This window comes from Pediculus humanus, genomic scaffold, assembly GCF_000006295.1.
Source record: "Pediculus humanus corporis 1103172107574 genomic scaffold, whole genome shotgun sequence".
Classification (NCBI taxonomy): domain Eukaryota; kingdom Metazoa; phylum Arthropoda; class Insecta; order Psocodea; family Pediculidae; genus Pediculus; species Pediculus humanus.
Window position 1 is genome coordinate 322,384 of NW_002987189.1, and position 12,989 is coordinate 335,372.

General features: G+C 29.2%; 1 protein-coding gene across 1 annotated transcript in view; it reads right to left on the reverse strand.

The window, feature by feature from the left end:
• The window catches only part of Phum_PHUM221080 (uncharacterized protein), a gene marked incomplete at both ends in the record, with an annotated part of 49,640 nt that extends 38,121 nt beyond the window's left edge, over nt 1-11,519 (reverse strand). Inside the window, 3 exons of the mRNA XM_002425750.1 lie at nt 5,532-5,693; nt 10,685-11,132; nt 11,460-11,519. Coding sequence (XP_002425795.1) covers nt 5,532-5,693; nt 10,685-11,132; nt 11,460-11,519 — 670 coding nt within the window. The remainder of the gene's footprint in view (nt 1-5,531; nt 5,694-10,684; nt 11,133-11,459) is intronic.
• Nucleotides 11,520-12,989: the final 1,470 nt, after the last annotated feature.

Sequence of the window (12,989 nt, forward strand, 5' to 3'; positions counted from 1 at the left end):
TTTGCGTAGGACGCCATTAATGGATTCTTGATACTTTTTCTTTTTTCTTTTTAACCCCAAACAAAACTTCGCACGCAACTTTTCTTATACGTATTAAAAACGTATTTATCAGAAGAAATTTTCATTTTATCACCCGCCCCCCTCCCTCTCCAACTCCCTAACCCTCCCCTTCCTTCTCTTCCTACCCTCCCTACCCGATTTTTCCTTCCGTTGTTTTATTAAAATTTAAAATTATTAACGACGAATACGTATCTAATTAATTATTATTATCAAACTTCGCTTACTGATAAGAAAATAATAATAATAATAATAATAATAATAATAATAAACAATAAAAAAACGTTTACGAAAATTGACGTCACAAAAGGGAAACGAAAAGAAATTTTAAAAAAACCCGCGAAAATTCGAAAAATTTTTTTGAATAATATAAAATAAATATCGACGACCAATCAAAATTTGTCACGTATCAATTACGTCATACGTTTTCTTTATTATTTTATAACGTACAAAAATTGTTATTTGTTTTTTGTTTTTTAATCGGAAAACGTTTTTCGATTTTTTTTTTTTTATTGAATTGTTGCTCCCACGTCTAAAACGTAATTTTAATGACACGACACGAGAATATTCCCTGAAAAGAAGTGGAAAGAGGTTAAAAAGAAATTTAAATAAAGACGTTAAACGTTTGTTTTCTTTTTTTTTTTTTTTTTTGAAAAATAAAAACGTTTCGCGGTTTATTATTATGATTTGATTTTTCGACATTTTAACATAAAAAAATTTCTTTTTTTTTTTTAAACGATGATGGAAAAACATAATCACACACTACGGTGACAGTTATTTATAAAAAAAAAGGAAGAAAAAGTTTTCACGATTCTCTCTCTCTCTCTCTCTCTCTCTCTCTCTCTCTCTCTCTCTTATAATTCACGTTTTCAAGCACGTTTACTCATTTTAATTATATATGATAAAAAAAAAAAATGTAGGAGGAAAGGAAATATAAGATAGGAAGAGTGAGTGAGAGAGAGAGAGAAAGAGAGTAAAAAAACTTGAGTTATTACTCTATGAAAATGCCGATCCTCGGAATTATATCTTCATGACTGGATGATTTTTTGGTTTAACTTTTACCATAATTCTTTTTTAAATGTTTTTTTTTCATCCGTAATTAATTACTTTCGACGTTATTGTTTTCAAACCGGCAGCCAATAAAAAAAAAATTCCCCCCCTCCCCCCATCTCCTCCCTTCCTCTTCCCAAAGCGATAATAATAATGAGAACGTGAACGAAAATAAAGAGAAAACATAAAACAAATCGAACAAAATTTTATTAAAAAAAAAAAATGTATTCGTTACGAATGATTTAATTAATTTAACAACAATAATAATAATAATGATAATAATAATGATGATGATAATAAAGAGAAAAAGAAGAATAAGAAAAAGATGAAAGAGAGAAGAAAAACAAAAAAACAGAAAACAAAAAAATTTTTTTTTTCTCTCTCTCTTTTCCCGTGTATTAAATTTCTAAACGTAGTAATTATCATTGAAATTGTTTTTTATTAAATTTCCTTACGTCTGAACACGAACTGAACACGAATAAAAAAGGAAATAATAATAATAATAATAATAATAATGATAATGATAATAACGTTAATAATAAATTTCCTTTGTTCAGTTATTATAAAAACGTAGCAGTGGAAAAAGATTGTAATAATTGAGTATAAAAAAAAAGGAAGATGAAGAGAGAGAGAGAGAGAGAGAGAGAGAGAGACGGGGGGGGGAGAGTCAAAAAGGTAAAATGAGAAAGAAATAGAGAGGAGGAGGAATGAGGGAGATGGGGAGGAAGAGGGAGGGAAAAGATTTTAAAATTCAAAAAACGAATACAAATAAACACACGAAAAAAAAAAAAAATTTTTTTTTTTAAAAACAAATATACTCGTTTATATCATACGTTTAACAAAAAAATTTTTTCCTTTTTTTCCTTTTTTTTTTTCTCTATTTTTTTCCTTTGTCTTAATTTAATTTAATTTTTTTTATTTTAAACATTTGATATAATTTTATTTTTATAAACGACGCGTGTGACGAAAAGAAAAAAAAATTAATTTAATCCTCCATATTTGTTTTTTTTTTTTGTAAAAAAAAATCGACGGATTTATTTTTTTTTAATAGTCGAAAATGACCGGTCGACATGTAATAATAATAATAATAGTAATAATAAATTTTATAATAATATTAAAAAATAAATTTTATTTTATTTTTTATCGCGTTTTTACAGAAAGAAAAAAGAAAGAAAAAAAAAATTTTCCTTTTATATCAGCTTGTCCAGCGAAAATATTTTCGACGTACAAAAAAAAAAAAAAAATTAAAAGGACGATAAATTTTTTTTCTTTCTCTTTGCCCTTTTTTTTATTTTTTTTTCCTCTACGGGGTAAAATAATAATAATAATAATAATACTAAAAGAATGAAAAGAAAAAACAGGGAAACGAAGTCAAAATGGTAAAAAAAAAAAAATTACATAAAGAAAAAATTATTACGTCGAATTTTTTAAACTTTGAAGACAAACAAACTGGAAAAAAATTTCGTCGTATAAAAAATTCAATTCGATAAAAAAAAAGGAAAAAAAGGAAGAAAAAGGAAGAAAGAAAAAGGATAAAAAATTGCTTCTAGTCACACTTTTGTTAAAAACTTATATAATTTTATTACGACCCGTTTTGGTAAAGCAAAAAAAAAATAAAAATAAAAAAAACAATAAAATAAATAAAACAAATAAAATCAACACACAAACACAAAAACAATTTTTTTTTGTTCTCTCTTTATATCACCTCACGAGAGAATGCAAACGTCATCATCACACGTCACGCATTAATTAACTCCCTCCCTCCCTCCCTCCTTCCCTCCCTTCCTACTTTTCTCCTTCTTCCTCGTTGTCTCCCTCCTCTACCTTTACTCGTTTTCCTCTCGTCCACCTTTATAAATATTAAATGACGACCGGAAACGAATCGTAAAAATGAAAAATAAATAAATAAATAATAATAATATTGACAATAATTTTTGATATAAAAAAAGGTAAAGAGTGAGAGAGAGAGAGAGAGAGATTTGGAGAAGTAAAAACGAAGTGAGAGAGAATGAGAGAAAAAAAATTAAGATTGGGATTAAAAAATCTTAAAAGAGTTACATAGTTATGAGAGAGACCTTTGGAAAAATTAAAAAAAGATTAAAAGGAAGAATGAAAAATAAAAGGAAATATAATAAGAGAGAGAGAGAGAGAGAGGGAAACTAATAAAAAAAAAGAAGAGAGAAGAGAGAGGAAAAAATTCAAAAAAAAAGGGAAGAAATAAAAGGACAGATATGAGAAGAGGGAGTAAAAAAAAAGAGAGGAGGTGAGTTAAAAAGATTGTAAGAGTGAGAAAGAGAAACATTGATAAAAGTGTAAGAGGGAGAAAGAGAGAGAGAAGGATAGAAGAGAAAAAATTAAGATGAAAATTATAAAATAAAAAAAAAAAGAAAGACCGAGTGATTTATAAAAAAGTAGAATGAGAAAAGAGAACTTTGGAAAAATTGAAAGAAAAAGAAAGAGAAAAAAAATAGAAATAAATATAATAAGAAAGAAAAGGAGAGAGAGAGAGAGAGAGTGATAGAAAAAAAAGAGGACGAAGAGAGAGAGGAAAAAATTCTAAAAAAGAAAATGAAGAGATAAAAGGACAACAGAATTAAAAATAAAAAATAAAAAGAGAGAGGAAGTGATTTAAAAAAGATTTAGAAAGTGAGAAAGAGAGAGAAAAACTCAAATAAAGACAGTGAAAATGAGAGAGAGAAAGAGAGAGAGAGAGATATTGATATTCCAAACTTTAATAATAATTCCCAAATAATTGACATAACCGTATAATATCGAATTACTTTTAAAAACTTTTAAGAAGGTTTTATTTAATCCTTTCCTTTTTAAACCAAAAGGTTAAATCATTACAATAAAACTTATTCAACATTCGACATTCATTCATTCATTCATTCACTCATTCACTGACTGACTGTGTTATTGCACTAGAGAGATCAATAATAAAATTTCCTTTTAGAAAGTCGTATAAATTAGAAAATTTTTTGAAAACTCAGGTATAATAATCGGAAAAGGAAAAACGACCTTTTCCAGATACATATATGCATACATATTTATTTTAATTATACGTAGTTTTGATAATAATAATAATGATGATGATGATAATAATAATAATAAAGCTAACAAAAATTCCGACTCGCGGTTTTTGTTCTACTTATGCAATAATTAAGTTTTAAATGGATTCAATTTCCTTTTTGCCATTCAGAGGAAAAAGATTCTTTTCCTCCGTCTGTATTTTATTATTATTATTATTATTAAATGTTCAATTTGAAAGTCAAGAGAGAAAAAGAGAAAGAGCGAGAAAATCAAAAAAAAATAATAAAACAAATTTTCTCTTTTCTCTCTCTCTCTCAAAAAGGAAAAAAAAAGGGAAAGAAAAGAAAAGAAAAGAAATTGATTTCGATGGTTTGTAAAATTAAAATGCCTTATTTAAAACTATTTTGTGGGGAGAGGGAAAAGTAAATACAAAGAAAGAAAAAGAAAGAGAGAGAGAAGTGGAAAGTTTCGAGAAACAGAGAAAAAAGGTGAAAAGAGCAAAGGAAAAGGTAAAAAAGGTAAAAAAAGAAATTTTTTTTTTTTTTTTTCAATACACACTTTTCAAAATTTTAGTAAATATAAAATAAATTGATTAATTTATTTACTTATTTATTTATTTATTTTTTAATAGATTTTCATCTAACGAGTTTCATTCAAGCAAAAGAAAAAAATTTCTTAAATAAAATAAAATTAAAAAAAAAAGAAAATTTTGTTAAGAAAAAAAAAGAAAAAATTTTTTTTTCGGTTTGATTAATAAAAAATAATTTGCCGCCGGTTTTCAATTTTTTCTCTTTTCTTTTTTCGGAGAGAGGTGGGGGTGGGGGGAAACGGGCGGCGGCAGAAGAAAATGAGGTGGATTTAAAAATTAATCAAACGAAAAAGTATTATTATTATTATTATTAATAACGATTTTAATTTAAACGAATCGAAAATTTAAAATTCAAGAAATTCTAAGGAAGAAATGATTCGAGGAGGAAGAAAGAGAGGGAGAGAGTAAAGGGGGAAAAAGGAAAATGAAAAGGAAAAGGAAATAAAATTTGCAACGTCAAAATTCGGGTTGTCCAATTTCCGTTTCAAAAAAAAAAAAGAAAAATTTTTTGAGAAAAAAGCATAAAAAAAACTTTTCCGATTAATCAGCAACAACTAATTATTCTACAAATTTTTTATACAATAAAATAAATTTTTCCGCCATTTTGTTTATACGTACCTTCCCAATCACCCGCACTCACACCACTAAAACCACGCCCCCCCTTTTTTTTTTAATAACTCCCGCCGTATTTTTTTTTTTTAAAACTCAATTCGTTGGCTCCTCCCACTATTTTCTCACACACTCTTTAATCCCTCCACCACCACCACCACTCATCGCGTCATAATAATTTTAAAAAAAAACTTACCCAATATTCCCAGGCGATAGTTTATTGTAACGACAACGATTCCGCCGTAAGAAGCGAGAACGGATCCGTCATACGGATTTCCAGAATTCCATTCGTATGATTCTCCATGTACGAAAAGCAAAACAGGATATTTTTTAGATCCCGCTGAATCCCTTGATCCGGCTGGAAAAACAAAAAAAAAAAAATAATACCTTTTGCCTTTTGCGTGAGAGAGAAAAAAAAATCGTTCTTTATGTTTTTCTTTTTCTCTGGAAATTCCAAAATTGCAAAAAAAAAAAAAAAAAAAAGGAAAGAAAAAAAACCGTTCGCGAGAAATGCGAGAACGAATAGTGGGGGAAGGGGGATGGAGGTGAGGTGGGTGTGGGGAAGAAGGGGGGGAAAGAAAAGATGAAACGCATAAGAAAAAAAAAAAAAAAAAAATTCTACGTAAATCGAAAAAGAAAAAAAATAAAAAAGAAAAGAAATTTTTTTTTGCTTTAGTTATGGAAAAATTTTAAAGAGAGAGAGAGAGAGAAAGAGGTCAAAGGTCGTAAAGGTTATTTTATAAAAATAATGAAAAATGCCACGTTAAATAAGTAATAGTCACGCGTATTTGATAAAAATTTTTTTCGGTTTTTTTTTCTTTTTTTTATTTTCCACACAAAAAAAATTTTTCTTCAGGTTTTTACCCTTTTACATTTTTACACCCCCACCTCCCCCCCGGAAAATAAAAAAAAAAAAACAAATTTTGACACCGTTTTCTCTCTCTCTCTCTTTTTCTCTCACTTGAATAAAAATGCAAGTTTTAAATTTTTTTTTTTTGGTTGAAAAAAATTTATCGTCACGCGAAATAATTATTAAGGGGATTTTATTTCCCGTTTGGAATTTTCCGACCCCAAAATTTTCCCACCGGAAAATTCAAAAAAAAAAAAAAAAACGACGTTAATCTCTCAAAATTTTTTTTTTTTATTATAATTTTACACTTTTTTGTATTAATTAAACGGGTAAGATAACTATATAAAAATTTAAATATTCTTTACCCCCCCCCCTTTTAACAAAAAAAAACAAATTTTCCGGGGAGTCATTTAATAAATTTTTTTTTTTCCCGTGGTTGGAGGTTTAAAAATTTAAATTGGGGAGATTTTGAAAAACGTGAATATTCACTTTTTTTTTGAGAGAGAGAAAATTTTCCCTTTCGTTAAATCAAATTCAAATAAAAAATTTTCCGACGGAATTGTTTTTTAAAAAAAAAATTTTTCCGCTTCTTCACCTTCACAATTTTACTCCCCCCCTCCCCCGGCATTTTCCCTCACGTTTTCATTCACTTTTTTCCCGCGTAAATTTTTTTTTTTTTTTTTTCAAATTTAATTTTTACGACGTCATCGATCTTTTCAAACTTTTTTTTTGTTTTATTTTCTTTGTCGTTTAAAAAGTTGTTCGATTGTTTAAAAAAAGTTTAAAACAAAACAATTAAAAAAAAAAAAAACGTGGAAGAAGAAGACAAAAAATTTCATTAAAATACAAACACGTTTGTTAACGCCCCCACAAAAATAATTTTTTAAATCGAATTTTTTCCATAAGTTAAACACAAAAAAAAATAATTTTTTCGCTTTTCTTCTCTCCCTCCTTTCGTCAGAGATTTTTTTTACCTGAAATACAAGAAAAATTTTTTCCACTTTATCAATAAATCCGGGGAGGGAGGAGGGAAGATAGAGAGAGGAGGGAAAGGAAAATTTAATAAATAGAAAATTTCTGGGGGGGAGGGAAGGGAAAGTTTAAATAAATGAGAATCCATAAAGAAAAAATCAACTCGGAAAAATGTTTTACATTTATCATATATTTATTTACTTTTTTTTTTGTTTGTTAAAGTTTGTCGTTGTTCTGGTTGTCGTTGTTGTTGTTGCGGTTGTTAGTTTTTGAAAACGGTCAACAACGACAATAGCAAGAAAATAAAAACGATTTTTTAAAAATTTAAAAATTATTCGAGAATGAATTTTTTTTTTTTTCGAGGCCACGACGCAATCGCAGAGTTTCAAAAAAAAAAATAAACCCGAACGTGAATATGACGTTCGCATATACGTAATCCACACGTTCGTATTATTATCGGTAGGGTAACCGTTCGGTATGACTTCGTACAAAATTATAAATTCATTGTCGGACATTTTTAAAAATTACGACAGAAAAAATAAAATAAAATTTTTAATTTTTATAAATTTTTTAAAATTTTCGCGGGAAAACGTGTAAATAAAAAATTTTAATCGTCGTGTCGCAAAACAAAACGTGACGTCACGTAATCGAAACGAGGAATAATAAAAAGAGAACGAGAGGAATAGAGAGAGAGAGGAATAGAATGACAACGATGATGATATTTTTTAACAACCATATCCGGTTTTAAAACGGACGTTAATTATGACGTGTACACACACGCACGCACGCACACACGCACGAAACAACGTATCATTCGTTATTCTGTCAATTATGATTTATATTATGATTAATTATTTTTTTATTTTTTTGTCGCACGAATAAATAATAATTTAAATGAATTTATAATTTTTTTTTATGTACGTGACATTTCAGGTAGCAGACGATATTATTAAATAATAATAATAATAATAATAATAATCCCTTTGATTTTCGTACACGCAAAAAATTTTATAAAAAAAATAAAAAAAATCAATAAAATCAGCGACAAAATCTGTCGACGTTTTCAAATTAAATTTCAGGGAAATTTTTTTTTCTTCTCATTCGCGTAAAAGGTAGGTTGGCAACAATGAAATTTATAAAAAATTTTTTCTTCTGTTTTTCTTTCCCCATTCTCCCACGTACCAAACATATTTTGGCGCGAAATTTTTAAATTTTATTAAATATCGCCGTAATGTAAGAAAAAAAATCGATTTCCTACCAAAATAAAATTTTTCGCCGCCATTTTTTTTTTATTTTTTAACACGAAACGTTTTTCTCGTTGTTGTTGTTGCTGTTGTGGTTCTACGTACGATAAATTTAATTTCGTTTATTTGTTTGTTTTTATGAAAAAAAAATTTTTTTTTAAAGGCAGTAAAAATATGATGGCGTGTGCGTGTGCGTGTTGTGCGGGTCAAATACAAAAACCGAAAATGCGGTTTTAATCGGGGCTCATTTGCCCCGAAGTCTTTTTACTTTGTTTTAATGCGGTTTCAAAATCCGGAAATCATAAAAAAAAAATTTTTTTTTCTTGCATTTCCCCTTGAATCCGCAATTCCGCGTATTATGCGAAAAATTTCATAACAAACCTTTTCCTCTAACATTTTTTTTTTTTATTAATTAATCGAACAAATTAACAACGGGATTTTTTTTTTTTAAAATAATAATTTCGAAAACGAATCAGAAACAAACAAACAAACAACCCACAGTAATAATAATAATAATAATAATAATAATAATAATAATAATAATAATAAAAGTCAACGGCCATACCGTGCTGGTCACACCGGTTCCCGTACGATCACCGAAGTTAAGCAGCATCGGGCGTGGTGCAAACTTGGATGGGTGACCGTTTGAGAACTCCACGTGCCGTTGGCTTAAAAAGAGCAAAAATGAGAACAAGACAAAGTAAGAACCAAAAACAAATCTTGTTCTACTGTCGACCTGAGGCAGCTCGACGAGAATGTGAATTTCACTGCTTCTGACCCTGGCCACTCCAAAGATGTTAGTCACTGGAGCCCAGTTCAGGAGACAAATCGTTCCCATCGAATAAAGATGGACTCAGGAAGACCTTCAAGAATTGATGTGGTGCTATCTTATAATAAAGTGGCACCACCGAAATTCGAGTATTTGTCCCTAAGGAATCGGGTAGAAACCTCGGATAAATACTTAAAAACCCCGACAAGTAGCCTTGTCGTGTTTAATGGTGGATAATAATAATAATAATAATAATAAATATGCAAACGATTATTTTATAAAAAATTTATTACACAACAAGAGTTTTTGTTTCATTAAAAAACGTTTTACGTAAATTTACATAAATGCTTATGTTTTCGTTGTTTATATTCGCTAACCTTCTGTCGTCTGTTTGTTTGTTTGTTTGTTTGTATTCGTACGTGTCAGAGTTTAAATAACCAACCAACTCACGTAACTCGTTTATAATTTAATAAAATCGAGACACAAGACTTATTGCGGTTTTTTTTTTTTTTTGTTTTATTTACAAAACTAAAATTTTAACAAAACCGGAAACGAATTAATAAAACCGGGGAGGGAGGAAGAAAAAAAATTTTCAAAAGATTGAATGAATGAATGACTGAATGACAATTAAACTAAACATGAGAGAAAAGACGACGTACGTGACGGGGAAGAAAAACGCAAAAAAAAAAAAAAAAGAAAAACTGTCAACGACGATTTAACGCTCCCGTTTTGTATTTTAATACAAACAACGAAACAAACAAAATAGTTTTGAGTTATGAAAACAATCGTTCGTAATGTTTATTATTATTATTATTATACACTTTCAACAGCTCAATTAAAACGTGGAAAATGATGAAGGTAAAAAGTTTTTTTTTTTTTTTGAAAATTTTACACGCAGTCAATTAGAAAACTTTTGTTTGTACTCGATAAAACAAACAAAAGGAAAAAAAACAATTTTTTTTTAAACATCACCGGAATGTTTTTGTTGTAATTAAAATTTACAGTGGAAGAAGAAGAAAAAAAAAAAGAAATGAGGAGGAAGACGAGGAGTAAGGAGGTGGAAGTGGATGAAGAATAAAAAATTAAAAAAAAAAAAAAACAAATATGGCGAAATTAAGATTTATAACCGAAAAGGTAACAAACAAAGAAACAAACAAACAAACAAATGAACGAAGGAAAAAATAACAAAAACATCGGCGACATGAAAATATTTCCACGACAGGAAGTAAAACTTTTCTTTCTTTTCTTTTATTTAACGAACCCTAAAATTTTATGAATAGAAAAGGAGGGGAGTGGGAGGAAGGGAGTGGAGTGCGGGGGGGCGAGGGGGAAGCGGAGTAATAAAGGGTAAGTCGGAAAAGTTTTTTTTTTTTTTAGAAAAAAATCTACGAAAAAAATTTTTCCAGTCCTTTTTTCCCTTGCCTGCCCTCCCTCAAAAAACAATACACGGGAAAAGAAAACAAAAAGAAAGTTTTGGCGTTTGTTGAAAACAAACAAACAGACTCAGTACTCACCTTGTGCCGGAGCGTATATGTTCAGGTACAAACAGTCTTCGCTTTGATTTTGTAAATGCGGAAGTAACCTTTTCAAATAATCCAACCTTCCTTTGGGCATTCGTTTTAACGCGAGCGTTTCGTTTTTTATATCCGGTAAACGCTGCGGACAAACCGGACTGAATTTATCTGCGTATTTAACTCCTGACCATAGAGCACCGCTCACGGGTGGCATAAACCTTAAATTTCCCGTCGGTGGCATTGCGTAGGGTATACCGCGAAACACTTCGACCGGTTCGAGATGTCTCGAATCTAACGATACGATTATTCCGCTTACGTCACCGTATTTAGTTCGAACTATACGCGTCGTTAGAGGCGGCGTCGTTTTTGACGATTTAACAACACTTCCACCACTGTAACTTTCAACCGTATCAACCGTTTGATAACTCGAATACCTTCCTACGTTAGACTCTCTATAACTTTGATATGGAACGTTCATATTATTATTATTATTATTATTATTATTATTATTATTATTATTATTTAAATTTATATTTCCATTTATGTTTTCAACGTCTCTTAAATATCTTTTATCTTGTCTCCTGTTGTTGGCGTTGTTGACGTTGTTGACGTTCGCGTTTTTGGCGTTATTCGCGTTGTTGCCGTTATAATTTTCAAATTTTCCAACGTTTCCGTTTTTGATTTGAAAATCTATCGAGTCGCTCGTCACGAGTCCCCCAAGTATTTGTACTAAGAAAATAAATGTGACGACGATAAAGCGGCAGGTAAATCCTACGCCCAATGAAAATCGATTCGATCCTATGTAACGACAGCATTTCCAACCAATTACAACCATGGCTGTTTGACTTCCTGTCAAATGAAAAAAAAAAATATTGTTAATAATAATAATAATAATAATAATAATAATAATAATAATAATAATAATAATAATAATATGATTTTAAATTCGTTCGAAAAACAACAGCAGAAAAACTTACCATGAGGATGAAATTTTCTTTTTTTTTTCCTTTTGTTTTTCTTTTTTGTTTTTTTTTGTTTTGTTTTTATGACGTCACTTCCCGTTTATAGAAAAAAAAAACTCGAACGATTTAATTTACATAACCCCTAAAAAAAAAAAACCGGAAGTCGATTTTATTTTATTTTTTATTTTTGTTTTACGTTTTTACGCGTCACGCAGACGGGGGGAAATTTTTTTTTTTTTGATTATTACATTTAAAACTTTCTATTAAAAAAAAAAAAAAAATTATGTAGTGCGTGCGTGCGTGTGGGAGGTAAAGGGTCAAAGGTTAAATTTGAAAATTATTTATTTACTTAATTAAAAGAGATGAGTGAGTAAGACGACAACCAAGGGAGGTCAACGACGCAAAACCAAAAAAAAAAATACAATACCGTGAATGTCTATTATTATTATTATTATTCGTCGTCGTCGTCGTCTGCTAGAGAAAATTATTTCGATGTGGGTGAGAGTAAGATTTAATCTTCATATTTATTACCCTCCCCCCTCCCGAAAAAAAAATTATTTATTATAACCATTAAGAAGAAGAAAAAAAGGTAAAAATTTAAAAACGTTAAAAGTAACAAACAAACAAACGAACAAAAAAAAATTTTCTTTAAATCGTTTTTCTTTGTGTTGACACCACCCCCCACCCCCCACCACCACCATCATCATCATAATAATCATCATTATCATTATCTTTTCGCTTCTCACATTTCTTTTTTTTGTTGCTCTTCCTCCCTCGTAATTTTTTTATTTATTCTTTTCTCTCTCTCTCTCTATCTATCTTTCTCTCTCTTTTTCTTACCATTTCCTTTCAATCTCATTCTTCTTAACTCTCATTTTCATTTTTTTTCTTCATCTTTTGTAAAAAAAAAAAAATAAATAAAAAAGACTCAACGGAAAATGATGAAAAGAAAAAGATTGAAGTGGAAGAAGAAGAATGGTAACAGAAGAAGAAGGAGAAGGAGGAGGAGGTTCAACATCCGATCCGCACACAACAAACAAACAAACAAACAATACAATAAAAAAAAAAAAATAACTTTTTTTATATAAAAACTTTTTCCCATTTTTTCTTTTTTCTTTTCTTTTCTAAAATGAGAAGATGAGGTATAATGAGCCTTAAAGGTAGAAAAGATAGAAGAAAAAGAAGAAAACTTTCAACTTTTTTAACAGGTAATAATAATAATAACCTTAAAAAAAAAAAAAAAGGAGAAAAAATTTCATCATTGTCTTTGTTGATGACAGGAAAAAACAGATTCAAGTCAGTTTTTTTAACTCCCAACAGCAGCAGCAGCAGAAGAAAAAAAA